The sequence below is a fragment of the Sesamum indicum genome, linkage group LG6, assembly GCF_000512975.1.
Source record: "Sesamum indicum cultivar Zhongzhi No. 13 linkage group LG6, S_indicum_v1.0, whole genome shotgun sequence".
NCBI classification, from domain to species: domain Eukaryota; kingdom Viridiplantae; phylum Streptophyta; class Magnoliopsida; order Lamiales; family Pedaliaceae; genus Sesamum; species Sesamum indicum.
The window spans coordinates 706,001-724,483 of NC_026150.1; the positions used below are offsets into that span (position 1 = coordinate 706,001).

General features: G+C 35.2%; 3 protein-coding genes across 3 annotated transcripts in view; 1 reads left to right on the forward strand and 2 right to left on the reverse strand.

Annotated features, from left to right (window-relative positions):
- LOC105163347 (sucrose synthase 2) overlaps positions 1-2,443 on the forward strand; it is a gene marked incomplete in the record, with an annotated part of 5,609 nt that extends 3,166 nt beyond the window's left edge. The window contains 7 exon segments of the mRNA XM_011081660.2: positions 230-348; positions 420-586; positions 829-1,053; positions 1,167-1,488; positions 1,569-1,813; positions 1,910-2,048; positions 2,179-2,443. Of these exon segments, the coding sequence (XP_011079962.2) occupies positions 230-348; positions 420-586; positions 829-1,053; positions 1,167-1,488; positions 1,569-1,813; positions 1,910-2,048; positions 2,179-2,220 (1,259 nt within the window).
- Positions 2,905-5,853, reverse strand: LOC105163102 (endoglucanase 17). Its single transcript, XM_011081326.2, has 8 exons — positions 5,460-5,853; positions 4,966-5,172; positions 4,613-4,813; positions 4,418-4,510; positions 4,109-4,270; positions 3,885-3,996; positions 3,604-3,767; positions 2,905-3,517 (listed from the first exon to the last, which is right to left on the reverse strand). The coding sequence occupies exons 1-8, from the start codon at positions 5,706-5,708 to the stop codon at positions 3,185-3,187; spliced, it is 1,521 nt and encodes a 506-aa protein (XP_011079628.1). The 5' UTR covers positions 5,709-5,853; the 3' UTR covers positions 2,905-3,184.
- Positions 9,028-13,010, reverse strand: LOC105163103 (pectinesterase). The gene is made up of 2 exons (XM_011081327.2): positions 11,887-13,010; positions 9,028-9,880 (listed from the first exon to the last, which is right to left on the reverse strand). Exons 1-2 carry the CDS (start codon positions 12,875-12,877, stop codon positions 9,171-9,173), a joined length of 1,701 nt encoding a protein of 566 aa, XP_011079629.1. The 5' UTR covers positions 12,878-13,010; the 3' UTR covers positions 9,028-9,170.

The window sequence follows — 18,483 nt, forward strand, 5'->3', positions numbered from 1 at the left end:
ATGGGTAGTTCATTACGGCATAAAAGCATTTCCATAAAGTGTTGATATAATGGAATTTTAGTTGGTTGGTTTGGAGCTTCAAGGTCGAGGTTTTCTCATTGAATGCTTTTGGTGATTGTATATTTTCCTTGTTTGTTTAAAGATTTTGACGGGCATTCTTATATGTGAATCTACTCTGCAGTGGGAATAACATTATTGCTAATTAGCTCGATTACCGTGTTTTCTGCTCAGGATTCGGCAAATGAAATTGCTGCCGAGATGCAGGCTATACCGGATCTAATTATTGGCAACTACAGTGATGGAAACCTGGTGGCTTCCTTATTATCTCATAAGATGGGAGTCACAGAGGTAAAATTGATGTTCATTTGTTTGGATGAAGTTTTTGCAGTAGATAAGCTTTTTCTCCTTCTCTGTTGCAGTGCACCATTGCGCATGCCCTGGAAAAAACAAAATATCCAGATTCCGACATATATTGGAAGAAGTTTGACGAGAAGTACCACTTTTCATGCCAGTTCACTGCCGATCTACTAGCCATGAATCATTCAGATTTTATAATAACCAGCACATACCAAGAAATCGCTGGAACGTAAGCAACTCATTTTTGCTTTGTTAATGTTGATAAGTTTAAATTCTTGCATGGTCTATTTTACTTTTCACGCCTGTCATTTGTCTACCATTTCTATTGGATCACCTAAAATCCTGCAACTGTGTGTTTTGCAAGCAACTCGGATCTCTCTTATATGCTGGCTAATAAAGTGGATACGTCCTGACATTAACGGATAGTAGTGTAACATCTCAACTAATGTAGCTTGCAAATTTCGCTTTCAGGAAAAATACTGTAGGCCAGTATGAGAGCCACTCATCTTTCACTCTGCCAGGTTTATACCGTGTCGTCCACGGTATTGATGTCTTTGATCCTAAGTTCAACATAGTCTCCCCTGGAGCGGATGATTGCATATACTTTCCATATTCAGAGAAGGAAAGAAGACTGACTTCTCTCCATGAATCCCTTGAAAAGCTTATCTATGATCCTGAGCAGAATGCTGAGCACATGTAAGTGAAATTCGAAAGAATGTGAGTCCCCTGTTAATTTCTCATTAAATTTCAGTTGTTTACTATGAATGAGACTCAAATGAGTTACCTTATTGTCCATTTTCCCCCGACAGTGGTGTATTGGAGGATCCATCAAAGCCCATAATCTTCTCCATGGCGAGGCTCGACCGAGTTAAAAACATAACAGGACTGGTGGAGCTGTATGGTAAAAATACCAAGCTAAGGGAATTGGCTAATCTTGTGGTGGTGGCTGGTTACCTAGATGTAAAACAATCGAGTGACAGAGAAGAAATATCAGAAATCGAGAAGATGCATGCTCTCATTAAGCAATACAATTTGGAAGGCCAGCTGAGATGGATAGCAGCACAAACGAATCGAGCACGCAACGGTGAACTCTACCGCTACATAGCTGACAAGAGAGGCATTTTCGTTCAGGTACAATATTCGGAAATCATGTCTGTTATTACAAGTTAGCAATATCCCAGCAAGTTATATATAATACTTTATTTCTTTAGCCTGCTTTGTATGAAGCTTTTGGGCTGACGGTGGTTGAGGCGATGACCTGTGGCCTTCCGACTTTTGCAACCTGCCATGGAGGTCCGCTGGAGATTATCCAAGATGGTATATCAGGGTTCCATATAGACCCGTATCATCCGGACAAGGCTTCTGTCCTTATGGCAGATTTCTTCCAAAAATGCAGTGAAGATCCAGATTACTGGGTCAATATATCTAAAGGAGGTCTTCAAAGAATCCAGGAGAGGTATGTGTTTTATGCATGGAAAGAATCTTGAATTAATTCTGTTCCTAGGATCATTTCTTCATTTACAGACATCATGGAAATCCTATTTTGATGAAGGTATACATGGAAGATTTACTCAGAAAGGCTGATGACATTGGCCGGCGTATACGGCTTCTGGAAACACGTATCGAAGCTGGAGAGGCGTGAAACTCGTCGCTATCTTGAGATGTTCTACATTCTCAAATTCCGCAACCTGGTGAGTTGTCGGAATGCAGTTTATGGTTATAAGCTCCAAGATTCATAAAAAAAAACAGCAATCTGGCTGTAGTTTCTATCAGGGTATGAGATGATGATGCTTATATTACAACTGCTCTGGCTGTTTTCAGGTAAAATCTGTTCCTTTGGCTGGGGTTGATGGTTCAGCTTAGAAGAGTAATGAGGGTCTGCAGTCAGTGCTCCAGCCATCAGCTTAAAATAAGTTCCACAGAGATGAATGAATAACGAGGGTGGTGGTGTTATGTATTTGTTTCTTCCCTTTCTCCTGTGGACTGGATGGAGCAAATAGTTGGTTCAATTGCGCTGCTACTTTAAAGAAAGATTGTAAGAAATGATAAAAGTATGCAGTATCACTTTTGTGCTGTTAACACTTTATTTGGGCCTCTACAACAAGTGACCGGCCTCTGACCGAGGCTCGTAATGTGGAAAGCGTGAGCCACATGGGCCAGCTATTATTCATACGCCCCAGACCCAAATCAGCTACTGACAGGACTGCGGCGGATGCAGCCTTTTGACCACTAGTCTCACCAATATCGGTACAATACAAAACTCACATGCTACACCTCTCAATACCCATTAAACTAATACTCTACCTACATTTATGCTATGGATTTTGATTTTCCCTCCACTCCCATCATTCATTACCCGCCACTTCCATTCAACGGTCAATATCTGGGGCTTCCCAACCAACCAATGCCAGTACTCAGCTTTTTATCCTGAGGGAATCCCACACGTTCCACATTTCTATTGGTGAACGCCCGCTTCATATTTTTTTTACCTCTTTATCCAGTTACTACAATTGCATATGACTAAACTAGCTCAATGGGCAATGCAAATAAAAGGTAATTATGCGCCGTTTCGGGCACGCGAAAGTCGCATTTCAATCATCAAACTTGTTACTGAAATAGTGTACAACTCAACGCCACAAAGCTCGAGATCTGTCGAGTCTCGGCCATTGCACCCAACACACACCACTTCTCAACTAATGCTACATTCATGGACGCACGAAATAGTTTTTTTTTTTTAATATATATAAAAAAAGAGCCAAAAACACCACTAATACGTATACGTTTGGCTCTCTTAAAGAAACATAGATAGATACTAATGTCACATTCCTTAGAGTTGGCCAAATGAGTGTGCGAGATAAGCCAAAGCTCCAACAAGGGGCGCATTGATGTAAGTGGCTGGTTCTGATTGCTCGTAATCTGATCGTTGGTCCGGGAACCGATCGTTTTGATCCGGTCCACCAACTACAGCTCCCGTCAAGATGTTCGGGTTGGGGGATTGAGAATCCATGATGCTGAAGCCGGAGGAACACTGAATCTTGGAAGGATGTGCAGCCACGGACGGCAGAGACGATCCCCTGTGGTGGATCCTCAAGGGGTACCTCGGACCATACCCAACCATGAATGACATCTTCAAAGGATTGTCACCAAGTAAATAATCCACCTGCGCAAATCCGACATCATCACGATCAATATAGTTAAAGTCGAATGATTTCCTGAAAATCAGCAAAATGGGAACTATATCGACACCTGTTTCTGGGCAAATGTTCTCAGCTTCTTCGGGGTGATAATGTGGCCGCCACAATTCACAATCTTCTCGGAAGAGGTCAAGTATTTTGCATAGGTCACGAGCAGGAAAGCGGTCGATGTTACATACTGCATGTTACTATCGTTCATCTTGAACAAAAGTCCACCTGACAAAATATTAATTCCTCATCTCTGTAAGTTTATCAAGTTTGAGAATTTTAAGAGGGGAGTTTTGTTCCCTGGCGGGGTGGGGTAGTAAAGGCACTAAGGAAATGGATATGGACCTGGCGTGAACTGAGCAGTGGAAAAGGGGGTTCCTGGAATTAGAGAACAAATGTAGCTATCTGCATGACTTTTGTAATCATGGAGGGGCTGAACATTCTGGAGAAGAAATGCCTGAAATTTGAGAAACACAAATGTTGTAATAACATCATCATCTCAAAACTTCAACTGGGACTACCATTGATTATGTAGAATTACTGACTAACGACTACATTTGATTTGTTACCTTGGAGAGAAGAATTCGGGCACCAACATGCTTGTTGTCCCATCCAAATGTATAGTCAGATTCATCAGCTCCAAGGGTCAGGCCATTGGCTTGAATGTAGCTGAGGTAAGTTGGACTCTTGGTGGCTTTATGTAACCAAGCAGCAGCCCACAAGAGATCATCCTGCAAACAGTTATAATTGCCGAAAACTAATATTAATCTCGTCTCCTGTTTATAAAACAGGGGAAATTTTTTAACCTATTCAGATTTGGCCTCGTATTGGACTTGTCGCACAATATGGAAAACTTCCAAGACTGAAAAAGATTTTACCTGGTACCCGGAAAAATCACAATAGTAGGGGCAGACGTATGGTTTGAGGCCAACACTGTATGCACCTCTGTACTTATCAGCAAACTCAAACACCTGAAGAACCCAATGTAAGATAAGAAACCTTGTTCACAAATACATTAACTTCTCCATGAAAATCAAGATGAATTAAGATTTTCAGAATAGTATAATATATACCCTGGTGGCCCTTCTGGCCAAGATCTTGGAGTAATTAGGGTCACATTTTCTGAAGACTAAGGAAGCAGCTGCAAGAGCTGCGGCGGTTTCAGCGGCAACCTCAGTCCCTGGAGTATTTTTGTCTATCTTAAACACGCTTCTTGGAGTGTCCATATCTTCAGGCCTCTCCCAGCAAGCATGATCCTTCTTCGCATCTCCCACCTATGATATTATTCACGAAATCAAGATCTCAGTTTTATGGTCATTTTCACCTGTTTTTTTCCCCTCCTAAGTTCTAAGTGTGCTCGTTTCTTCTGCTTAGTTCATGGAAGTGCCTGTTCTGAAATAGGGTAAGTAGCAAAAGAATGACTAACCTGAACATAAATGGTGTCTGGATGAACAGTGGCTTTGAGGAGATAGTCAGTAGCCCAGCGAATGGCTTCCCTCGCATTCTGCAACTCTCCTTTCATAAGCCCACCAAACTCAATCACACTCCATGAAAGCATAGTGGTGGTGAAAGCCATTGGGAACCCAAACTTCACATTGTCCCCTGCATCGTAGTACCCTCCAACCAAATCAACCTGCATTTACATTTCAACCCCAAGGTCAGAAAACAAAACCCTCTTTAATCTTTCCCTTATACAAGGGAAAATGGAGCACTATTTGAGGCCAAAAACAAGCAAAACCCACTAAAAAGTTGCGTTTTCTAAGCCAAAGAACTCCAACAAACAAAACAAGAGAATGCATTGCAATTTTATGCCACATTAACAGAGAAAACCCACTTCAAATCTATCCCTTTTCACAAGAAATGCTCAAGAAAATGACCCTTTTGTAAGGCCAAAAAATGAAAGAGAAAACACAAACATACATTCATGGCAGAGCCATCAGAAAGACCAGAGTCTTTCCTCCAAGTGATTCTCTGGTTAGAAGGGAGTTTTCCTGATCTCTGGCCCTCAAAAAACATAATGGATTTTGTGAGGGCATCCCTATAGTTATGAGAGGTAAATCGAGGGTGGCGGTGGTGGCTGTGTTTGGCAGGGTAAGCATTGCAGAAAAGTTGCGGGGAACAAAGCAGAAAAACAAGAAGAAGCAGAGCTTTTGAAGAGGAAGCAGCCATTTGTATGGTGCCAACAGTGCAAAAACACAAACCCAAACCAACCAACCCAAAAGCCGCAGTGAGGAAGCTCTCCTCACTCTGCAGTATTTATAAACCAAACAACGCCGGATCCTCACTTCCCAGCTTCGGTTTGTACTGGTAATTATTGTCAAGACATTCTCTTTTCCCTAAGGTATAATAATTAATAGTTGGCAACGTCTCTGCATTTTTACTCATTTGTTTTGTTAAGTGAGTCTAATTAATAAGTCCATGAGCCATTTGGCTTTGAGCAATGTCACCTACCTGTGCATTTGCATAATTAGTAATGAAATTATGAATCTAAATATCACAACTAATACTTGTAATTAATTATTATAATTACTTATGCAACGGTTGGATTACGACAAACCTTAGCCTGTGTACAGGATTTTTCACCATTGTGGGATCATCATCTGTTAACGTAACAACATTCCTATAGTTACAATTACTATCTTTCATTGTAAATTGTGACAAGAAATTTACTTCTAAGTTCTAACCCATAGTAGAATAGGAAATGTGTAGGGTCATTTTTCCATTAAGGTTAATTTTTTACAGATGCAAACTCTTCACTTTTCTTGGATTTAATCGAATTAATTGATTGTATTTGTTTAAATATTCATTATATCAATTCTTTTTAATATTTTAAAAAAACATAGTTCAAAGTTTCAGACTTTAGAAATATTTTTTTACAATTAATTAACTCCATTTCTTAGGATTACAGTCCTATAATTCTTGGATTATAATATTAATTAGCATTTAATCTCATAAAAAGATGAACGTAATCAATAATTACACTAAGAAGACGTAATTCAACATTGCATGTGTTCTTTTTCTTTAATAACTCAATTCCCATATTTTAGGAACTCGGGTATGGAGAAACTAAGAAAGAGGGGCAGAAGAATGAGAATTTATGAAGTGTAAACAATTAATAGGGTGCGGTAGAAAATAAAGTATGTGAGAAGAAGGATTGGTACATCCGGTTGCAATCTCAAAGTTGAGGGAGTTAGTCAAAAAGTGCCAAAACAAGCCCATGCATGTGCATGAATCTGCACACTTTAATCAACAAGTACCCTAGCAAGATTTGAACACATGATCAAGAAGAAGCTGCCTCCCCACAAATTTCCAAGGAAACCCCATCATCTTGGATCCATGTTAATTTTCTCCTCAACTTCATTTCCATTGTGCTTTCTTTCAGTTCCTACCAATGAGTGTCCATGGTGAAAAGGATTCATGGGCCATATCAGAAAGGGAAAAGAAAAGGATTCATGGTGTGAGTGAAAAAAGGCTTATGTTAATAATGTATTGTTGGCTATGATTCTATAAAAGTACATTTGTTTTCGAAAAAATATTTTGCAAAGAAAGACGATTTTGAAAATTATCAGTTACTCAAGCTCATTATTTGCAACCAAAATAGATGCTTGCCTACTTACCATCCACTCAAACGAAGGGTTTGAGACAGACACATGGGCACATTCTCACAGTTAACGATGCCCAATGATGCTGTTTACGACTCGATATAACGCGAGTTATTATCTGTTTTGACTTTATACAAATTTCACGAAGTTGTTCTAAAAAAGACCCTTAGAAAAGATTTTAAAATTTATAAGTCACACAAAATTTTCATCTACAACCAAACGCTTGCTTATATCAATTAAGTAACAGAGCTAGATGAGTATATTGATAGTTGTACTTTTGCGAGCAATCATTTTGGAGAAGTGACCACTTTTTCAGAGGATGGCATGTATGATCTAACTGATTGGGATCAATTATTGTTACTGTTGAAATGCATACATCTCTTTAACTTGCTTTTTTATTCGTTTTCTTTTTTCTGCCTATTGTTATACAAGCATGTATATATATATATACGTAATGTTAGCTGTTGCCCATTTCATGCCATGTGCTCTTCTGGCAACAATTCACGTCTGTCTACATTTTCAATCAATTATATCGCAATAGTGTTATAGTCTCCATGAATTCATCTATTTATGTAAATTATACGACAATTATAATATATATAGAATTTAAATTCAAATCTTATTAGAGAAATGTCATTCTAAGGCATACAAACGTATTTAGCATACGGAGAATGTGGGGTAAGATCTTTAAAAGTGAATTCAGGTGAATGTCAATCTCAACGAGTAAGATACGACTTATAAAGCCTATCAAACAAGCTCAGTTATATGTAGCGGAGAAAATATAGTAGAAAGAAGGGGATCTAAAATCAATATGGTGTGGTTAAGAGTTTTATATGAAAAAAAGAGGTGTTAAAGTGTTGATTTGAAGTGGTAGCGTGAGGGTGTTATCTTAAAGGCGAATGAAGCCATGTGCTGTGCTGTGCTGCTATCAGATTTTAATAATTTCAGGCCCTCTCCTTTTCATTTCTGCAGCATCAGATTCATCTTTAATTGTGGTTGGCAGCCCGTGACGTCCACATTCTTTTCTCAATCCATATTTATTGCATCATCCTCTAATAATTCAATCTCATATTTGGGCCTTTTTCTCAATGCTAAGCTGCCTAATTATAATATTATTCGGCCCATATTCATTTCTCCTTTGTTTTTTCGATAAAATTGGGCCTAGCTAAAACAAAATTTCTACTTTCCATCTCACGCTTTCATTTGGTTTCACTAGACACCATGGCACACAATATAGTAATGCATAATTTTATTAAAATTCATAATTAATCTTTTTGTTGTATATTAAAATTTGTTATTGTCTTACAACATCACATGCAGTAAATTTAATTTTTAAGTGCAGTAATCTCATGGAGTGAGTTTTCTCAAGAAACGTGATTAAATAGTTAATTCAATATGAGTTGGGAAGTTAAATACGTGCGCTCAATTGAAGGGTATTTTTTATATTTAAAAAATTTGACCAAAGTGGTATGATAACTATCCTTTTATATCTATTAGACCCCTTTGCTTTATAATAATATGGATAAGATAAAAAGTGTAACATTTTTTATCACATAATAAAAACGTATTGCAGATTTGATTTCGTAATATAGAATTATAGCATTTTTAATCCCAAACATTACTAATTTTTAGTATGTGGATTCAATGTGCTGAATTCGTAAAATAAGGACCACAAATGCAACATCCTCTATTATATGAAATTAAAAGTGCAATTTCTCACTCACTAAAAGACTAAGAATGAGACTACTTTAATTAATCATAAAGGTTTCAATTTTATTGGTGAATTAAAGTAAAACTTTCAATTTAAATCTTGAAGAAAAGACTTAGGTTAGACTTGGGAATTATCAATCTGACCATTGATATTAAAAAAATAAAATAAAATAAAACATATTAAGTGGTACGTACTTGATAAATTTTAGCCCAAATTAAATCCAAACAAATTTCACATACTAATTCAATAAACTACAAGATTCCCATCTCTATCCGGTGTACAAACCCCACCCCATCCACCTGTATAAACCGGTGGACCCTAGATAGCTGAAATCGCCGTTAAATTAGGATAGAACGGAATCGCAGTAGCCGGCAGCCACTGATTCCCCTGAATGAAGTTCGCTACGGTGAACTGGCTGGCCTCCGTCGAACTATTGATAACCCGATAACCCGGCCACGTAACCCTGGCGCTGGTATTCGAACCGGGGCCCCGATTCATATACTCTCCGTAGTAAAGCGTATCCAGAGCAAAAGAGCCATTCCATTCCAACCACCCCTGAGGATCCACCACGTTTTCCATCTTGGAGTACATAAAAACAGTCCTCGAATACTGTTTCCACGGTCGCCCCAAAAACGTTCTAAATTGCGATAGAACGGGGATCAGATCGGCGGCGGCGGCGACTTTGCAGTTCAGGATGGAAATCCCGGTGTTCTGATTCGGATCTTCTCTTCCCTGGGCGGTGAAGATGTTCCGCTGGTTGTCGTTGGGTCGGCGGGCGTAGAGGTTGCTGTTCTGGAATACGACGGCTGCGTTTCCAAAGATGAAGTCTATGGTGCCGTAGATGTCGCATTCGCGGTAGAATTGGCGGAGGGAGTGAACGTAAAGCGTGTCCTGGTAGGCAACGAAGCTGCATTGATAGAAAGCCGAGAAATCGGCGCCGCTGCGTAAAGCAACTGCTTGGTGTTTGCTCGGGCCGGCGTAGTTCTCGAAGGTAATGCCTTTGGCTATGAATCCGTTTCCTAATACAGCTGCAATATTTTGAAAGAAAACAAATTATTTCAAAATTTTCACATGTGTAATGGCCCATAATTTTGACCATTTAGCAGCCAAAAATCATTCAATTCAACTCAAGCATGAAATAAAGCATTGTACTATTAAAACGTGGGGGAAGAACACATGCAGAAAGGTGAGCTGTCAGCCACAAAACACTGCTTTTGCAAGCTCTTCCTCTTTATCTCCTTCTCCAATCTTTTATCATTATTTGTGTGGAAATTCGCGATAAAACGAAAAAGAGAAGAAGAATTGGGCCCAAAATTTAATGAACTCCAAGGAGATATTAAGACCAATCAAGGCAATGGTCCATATACATGTGACCCACTTGAGGAAAACACCTTCATCTATTACCTTATACTATAAATGGAATATCCCAACTACCCCTCAATGTGTATAGTATCTGAACTGAACTAATTCTTGAAGATTTAATCGAATCAAATCAATTACAAAATAAGAGTGAAATATTTATTTTATAATTAGTTACTTTTTTTTTTAATTATATACCAATCATACTGTAAAAGTATTATATTTATCGTGTAATTGCTTTAGATTGTTCGGGTTAAAATTTTCCTAATCAGCCATCACTGTCTCATTATTATTGGTAAAACACGCATTCCGGGCCCTACTTGGATCACCGACACTTTGAGAATCATTCAGCATCAGCGATAGACAATGCCACAATCATTCTTCAACACTTTCTCAGTGGTGATATGTTCAATCAATTAGGATAGTTCTATTCCTACTGTCTTTACTATTTATTTTAGTTTTCTTCAATTTTTATTATGGTAATTTATTATGCATGAACTACAATAAGGAATTATGGAAGAAGAAAGAATAGGATGGTTAAAGACAAAAAGAGAATAGAGTTTGAAGTCCTTGTAGGAAGAGGAGAAACTTTAGGGACCATGTATTGTATCCCCATCATCTAACAAGCGTGATATGAGTTTTGTCCTAAAGGGCTTTCTTTAAGTAGTAGTGTTAGTACAAGAAATGGGACCGTCCTGCTCACTACGTCAATTTCATCACTTTGATGTTCGAATTGAACATTCGTAAGAATATAAGCAAGTATCTTTTAAATTATCCTAGGTAATAGTCAGATTTATTTATCCATATATATATATGTATGTATAAACCACAACAAATTAATGCAAAGAGTTTTAGAAAAATTCTAAATTAAATTGAGTTTGGTCGAATTTGAATGAATTATATAATAAGTATAATATATTTGTCGTTTAAGTGGCGAAGAATGACGAATTACATAACGAATATAGTCATACTTATTTTATAATTAATTTGGTTCAATCAAAAGTAGAAATTTTATGTAAATTTAACAATAGTAAAAATCATGTGAAAAGTGTAAGTAGACCCCAGTCAATAATTAGTAAGGATATAAAAACTTTGAAGTTCCGGGTTTGATAATGAGGTTTAATGCAAATGACCAACAAAAAGGACAGAATGATTAAACTAGTATCAAGTATCATGGCAATTCATTCACCAGCCCTAGATGATATTGCAATAATTCAGGATTATTCCAACATCACTGTCCGTAAACCCGTGATACTTAGCAGTAAGAGGGGTAACATAGAAACAAATCCAGTCTTTATATTTTGTATCTTATACAACATATGTATATATATACATCTCTGTATCAAATAATAATTTAATGTGTGTATATATTAAATTAAATACGGCAGAAATTTGGAAGTGACTCGGTAAAGGTGCTTGCAAGTAAGTTAGACAAATCTACTGCAAGATCCTGTACGTGAAATTTAGACTTATTTGCTGTATCGCAATAAATTAGCTAATGCATGCATGGGTCCATAATTCAATATTTTGGCATCTACCAGTTTAAAATTGTTAATTTACTCCTCCACTCTGTACTTAGTAAAAACAAGCACTGCAATACATATATATATATATATATAGAGAGAGAGAGAGAGAGAGAAAGAATGATGAATTTAAAAAGAAATATTGAACTCACCAACAGTAGAAGATCGGAAGGTAGTCCAGCCATCCACCACGCTTCTGTTCCCCTTAATCAATGTTTTCCCAATCCCATCTCCCAAAAACATGATCATTGTCTTCTTCCTGACCACCTCGATGTACTCGTAATACGCTCCTCCCTTAATGTAAATCACGAACCTCGTGTCGCTGTTGTTCGGAGCCGCGTCCAATGCTTCATTAATGGTGGTAAAGTTACCGCTGCCGTCTTGCGCCACCACCAGATCGTACTTCGTTTCGTTCGCCGCCGTCTGCAGCAATCTTCGGTCATTCTTCTTCAGCCACGTTGGGTATCCATCTTTCATTTGCCCGTACTCCGGGAACTCCTCGCCGTGTCCCGGCTTCTTCTTGCTCCTCTTCTTCAACTTCTTAACCATTGCGAGCGAGTTGCTCATGTGTTTCGTGATTCTCTTCAGCCTGCCTTGAATCAGTTGGCGCGTATTGTTCTTGCTGTACGCGAATCCGTCGAGGCAGGTGTCCTGATTCGTCATCGCCCCGCTCAGGAGCGTCTGCAAGTCGTCGTAGTACTTTTCGGGGGAATTGCCGGCCGATAACTCGGCGAGGATTCTCTTCAACTCGCCGACAGTGTCGGAGAACAGCTCGAGACAGTCGTCCAGAGCTTGTAAATCGAGCGGCGCGAGTTTCTTCATGAGCTTGCGACGCAGGCTGCTGCAGTTGGAGGCGGAGGCTCTGACCTCCTTCATTGTGACGTTAATAGTGCCAGAAATAATCTCAGGCAGTGTCTTCCGTCGGAGCTCCGGAAAGGCGGCGACGGTGGAGACGCAGAGATCGGGGTACAATGTGCCTTCACATGTGGATTTGGCTATTTGGACGTGTCTGTAAACATGAATTTTTCTGGGGGAGTTTGAGTAATTTTCAAAAAATGTGGGGCGAAAATTATTAAAGGAAAAGAGGGTGAGGAGAAAGAGAAGAGCAGAGAGAGGGAGGAGAGTGAAGAGCAACTTAGACATTTTTGGAAGTGGGAAGAGTTTGTGAAGGTGAGGGATATTTATACGGTGAGTTTGTTTCTGGATTTTGTCTTAGATCTGAGAAAAACAGGTAAATCTCAACATGGAGCAGAAGCGCCTTTATTTTTATTACTGTTTCCAATATTTATTTGATTTCTGATCTGAATTTATTATTATTTCATTATCCAGTATTAATTGTTTTACCGTTGCAATATTTTTATAGTACCAATAATTTTAATACTCCATGTTTTCTGGGTTTCATTTTTAATTTTTATGTTAATGCCGGTGCTCCCCCCCAACTATTACAGAATTCGCATTTCAAGTTTATTTCATTTTTGCATTAATTCTATGCATTCAATTCTAATTAAGTTATGTTTTTTTAATAAAATTATTTCTTTAAACCCAAATATACCCTAAGAGTTATGGTATGTTGAAGAAAATTGGAAACTCAATTCTCTGGATGCTTCTTTTTTTTAATTTGAAGCAATAAACTATTATTAGTTGAAATAACTCGATTATAATTTTTATTGTCAAATATCAATACATAACAAAGACAATTACAATAATTATTCCTGATAAATAATATCAATAAATAAAAATTTACTATTACAGTAAACAATTCTTTTGATACATCTTAAACTTTATATATATTACTTATAACATCAATGCTTCTCCAACCTTAAAACAATTAAAATTTTACTGAAACCATTGATATTATTTTTCATAATCATAGAATTAAAACATTTATATATGTGTATCTCATGACAATTATGTTCTAAGTGAAACATGTTACTGAAAATGATGTCTCAAAAAAAGCAATTAATTGGTCAGAATCTAACGTTAGAAATTAATTTGAAGTTAGCAGCATCTCTCTCCCTCTCTCTCTCTCTCTATATATATATAGAGAGAGAGAGAGAGAGATTATTTATAAACCATAATTATTGAAATTAATTAAGTAGATCAATGATCATATTAGTCAGCATATACATCGGATAAAACATAAACAAATTGCATGTGCATGTCCTGACCCTGCATCCCACTCCGCTCCTTTCGCACATTGTCCCAACCCCTATTACTAATCACTATACATTAATATCAAATATATAGATATGTAGTGTTTGAACAAAATTAATTATTGCCCGTGTAATTTGTAATAAGAATAAAATCCAGCCTGGCCTGAACGTTTGGAACGTTCGGACCCCCAATTGTACCACAAAACAGGTTGGTTGAAAACAGAAAATCGGATGAACCAAACAAATGCTTTTTTCCATGAAACCTTTCGACTCAATGGTTCAATCCGTGAACCGTGTGATCCGGTACTAGGTTGGTTGAACCAAACAATCAAGTGTCAATAGATGATAAAGTCTTTAATTTTTCTTCTAAAATATGTATTATTTTTGTTAAATACCCTAATTTTATGTTATTTCTAAAATGATAATAGATTATTTTTAAAAATGTGCATGATTTCTGTTAAATTGGGATAATTTTCGTTAAGTTTAATTATTTTTAAATATAAAATCCTAATAATTTCTCGTCTTAATTCAATTTTGCTATCACTGTTAGATTATTTCTATAATTTAGTGTATCTGATTTCCTGTTAAATTTAAAAATGTATAATATTGTTTCTTGTATTTGATCTTTATAAGTTTATTTTTAAATTTATTTTATTATATTCTATATCCTATTGAACTATATTAATGTCAAAGAAAAAAAAAAGATAAGTTGTTAAGGATATTAATATTATTTTTAAAATATTAATAATTATTTATGATATAAATATGACGTCACTGATGTAACAACGGTTGAACCAGTGACCCATAACCCATTTAATTTTCTGATTCGATGAACGATTTAAATTTCAAAATATTAAATAAGATTTTAAATCGAAATTGTTGCCGGTGTAATTTGTTTTAAGGTTTTTGATGTTGGATAAAGGATATATGTGCTAATTATGTATAGTGATAATTGGGAACAATATTTAAATTTATTTTAAAAAAAATAAAAATCTGACATCTTAATTAATTAAAATTAGGCGGTGTTGGGAGTTTTGGAGCTGGATTCTCATTTTGGGCCCAATCAACAACCTGACCAAAGAGTCCAAGTAGAGATGGATCTAGCTGTAATTTTATAAAAGGCATGAGGTGTTTGTGTAGTTTAGTTTAATTTTAGGGGTATCAATGTAATTTCCCTAGAAAATGAATTGTTTTGTATTAGAGGTAGGTATTATGTTTGTGTTGGGGCTGTTATTTTATAAGATTTGAAAAGTTTTTGAATGTGTATCAAGGAATATGAGGCGTCTTTGGTATTAATATTTGCTAAGATTTCTATATTTATTCATTTTAATTCCCCATATTTTATTTCAATTTCAAAATACTTTTTTATTTACTTTAAATTAGTCCCTCTAGTAGATAATTTTTCCATATTATCCTTATAAATTATTTTATTTTTTTAAAATAAATCATTTTAAGCCATTATTAATTTTGCAATTTGAAAATAAATATAACATTTTTTGACGAACTTTAATTTTTCAAATAAAAGAGAACTTGAATAAATAAGTTAGAGAAAAAAGTTTAAGGAAAAAAATATTAAAATAAAAAACTTGTTAAATTAGAACATAAATAATAAATTGAATATGTTAGTTAAAATGTTAATATAAATAATGTCCAATTTTAAGTATTTTCTATTTACAAAAGTGAAGGATTAAATAATCTTTTGTAAAATATTAAAATTTTATAAGGGTAATATGGAAAAATGACTTGTTAAAAGGACTAAAAATGAAAATGAAAAGTGAAGGATTAAATAACTTTTTGTAAAATATTAAAATTTTATAAGGATCATTTGGAAAAATTACTTGTCAAAAGGACTAATTTGAAGTGAACTGAAAAGACAAGGACTGTTCTGCAGTTGAACTTAAATATCGGGAATTAAAATGAACTTTACCTATATTTTCAACGTTGGCTTAGGCTGGTTTCATACTAACCCAAATCTTGTCTTTCAAAGGTCTCCTGTCCATTAAAGTAGATCAATAAAGGACCAAAATTCTGTTGAAATGTTATGCAATTTGATTATTGCAATCAGAGATGCTCAGTGAATTGGATTGGGCTAATCAAACTCAAAATCAAATTAAACTAATAAAAAAATTGCTTAATTTGAGTCTGATTTAGGTTTCAAGTAGGCCATCAATGGATTGAGGCCCGAGTTTAAAAATGAATCCAGTTCTGGACAGCCCTAAGACCAGCTATGAATAGTAATAAACTTATTGTGAGCGCGACTTTTTCAAACTGATCCGTATTGGTTTTGTTCTAACTGATTCGTTGTACACCTTAAATCGCAACACATCACATTAAAAAATAAATTATTACTATTTTTATTAAATCATGCATTATAAGCTAATCATTATCGATCCACAATACACCTAACAAAGTGACAAACTGATCATTTTGAATAATATTTAAAAACATGATATATAGATGATGGCTCTCCAACTGGTTATTAATACAAAAGGGCAGCGAAATAGAGTATTTGCAAACACTTATAAATTTCAACTTTTATTTTCCAACAGTCCCAACTTCCGACACTACTCAATACTCAGATCTCAGAAGCGTCGGTGGTTTTGTTACATAGGCGAAGCAGCAAAAGAAGAATGTGAAGCAAACAGCGCCAGGCTGTGAAGCGCAACAATTTCAAAGCGCAAATTCCAATTTCTACGTTGTGAGGTGGACAAACGTTAGATGAAGCGTACTTGTACTCTATCGTAAGCGTGTTTCCAGTTTGAAGTCAAACCCCCAAATACATTATTAATTATTAAATGATAATATATACAATTTTAACCTTTCTTTTTTTAAAATTTAATGGAATGTGCCTATGTAAGTGGCATGACATGAACTGATTTTTTACTCTTCTAAGGCCGAAAAAAGATTAAAATTTTATAAACTAGCTCGTTATCACAAGTGTAGTAAATCTAAGTGCGTTCTAGAAATCAATAATATTTTAATTCAGTGGTTAAAGTTGAAATTTATAGATAAATTCGAGATCATGGATTAGACTCCCACCACTTTATTTTATTATTAATTTGTAGTTATATTGCTGTACTAATTGAATATTAATATATTGATTGAATCAAGGTATTTCATGTACTTACCACTTCATAAAAAAAAAATGCGTTCTAAACAAATTGAATTTCAATTAAATTCGAAAAAGTGATTGATTTATACATATGGGGTTGAAAAAAATTGAACTCAAATGATTTTTTTACAACTCCACAGTCTCAATTAATTAATGTTTGGTTATTAAGACAATCCAATCAAAATGTGGTCGAGTTGGGTATATAATATTTGAAAAGTATAAATATATTTAAAATCCTGTTTCATATATACTCACATGCCACTACATTGACTTGGCCAACCTCTTGAGTTTATTTTAAAATTCATCAAATGTACGTACTCTAGAGTTGCTAAAAGTTTGACCAGGAATTTATAAGTTTCGATTTAATTTATCTCTTGTTGATATTGTAAATGAATAAATTATTCTTTTATGATGAAAAGAAATAGCAACTTATTTTCTTGTGATTTTTAAATTATAGCAATTTATCTCCCTATCTAATGATGTAAAATTGCTTTATTTTAAAAAATACAGAACGGTAAATTACTACATTTTAAAAAGTATAGGGTGATAAATTACTTTGTTTTTTTTAAAAAAAAGAGTAATTTGCTTATTTGCAATATTACAGGAAGATTGCACACTTCTTTTCCCAAAATTTATATTATTCTACTTTATAATTAGGCTCAAGAAGCCATTTATTGAGTTGAAGAATTGCTTTTTACTCTATTCTTTGTAAATATTGATCGATAATATATATATATATATATATCCAAGTGGAAAATGCCAAAATTTGAACCTAACACCCAGATGTATAGGTATATTTTGCAATTTAATGGCCGCCTATTATCGTGTAGGCAAGATTTTAATTAGGATGAGGAATATTTGCTTCACATTAATTGTCAACTGAATTAGGTGTTAATATTTAATATTATTTCAGACATAAAATTTAGCCATTTTCGTCAACGGGTTTGGTTTCTGATCAATCATCCTACTATTTAGATTGTCTGGGAATTTTGGGACGGGTTTTAGGAGAAACAGCCTACTCATTTTGCTAATCGGATCTTCACAACCAAAATGTTGGATGTGAGTTCAAGTTTCATCAATTTAGATGTATGTCTATTTTTTTGTAACAGTTTGTTGTTTATTTATCCCATTTGAATGTATTGATTGATTTGCTAAATCAATATTTAAATTTGAATGATATAAAAATAATGGATAATTATATTTATACTCTCCGATCATCATTGCTTTTCGAATAATTACTATCTTTACTTACTTATAACCTTTACTATATCTCTCTTATAAATAATCTTACAGACTTGAGGGTCAAATGATTATAATTAAACCTTCATGATATAATTCTTACGATTTCTTACCTTATAGATCACGTATTGAAGAATCAAAATTGATATAAATTTATTTAAATTTTACCCAATGTATATATATATATGTATATTCACCAACAACAACCAAACACAAGGAAAAAAAAAGAAAAGAAAAGAAAGAAA

Excerpts from the sequence above, each read along its gene's own strand:
- LOC105163102 (XM_011081326.2), bottom strand. The coding sequence starts at position 5,708 with ATGGCTGCTTCCTCTTCAAAAGCTCTGCTTCTTCTTGTTTTTCTGCTT. Across the intron at positions 4,271-4,417 it reads GTGATTTTTCCGGGTACCAG|GATGATCTCTTGTGGGCTGC; the intron begins GTAAAATCTTTT and ends AACTGTTTGCAG. Across the intron at positions 3,518-3,603 it reads GAACATTTGCCCAGAAACAG|GTGGATTATTTACTTGGTGA; the intron begins GTGTCGATATAG and ends GGATTTGCGCAG.
- LOC105163103 (XM_011081327.2), bottom strand. The coding sequence starts at position 12,877 with ATGTCTAAGTTGCTCTTCACTCTCCTCCCTCTCTCTGCTCTTCTCTTT. Across the intron at positions 9,881-11,886 it reads CTTCCGATCTTCTACTGTTG|CTGTATTAGGAAACGGATTC; the intron begins GTGAGTTCAATA and ends AAAATATTGCAG.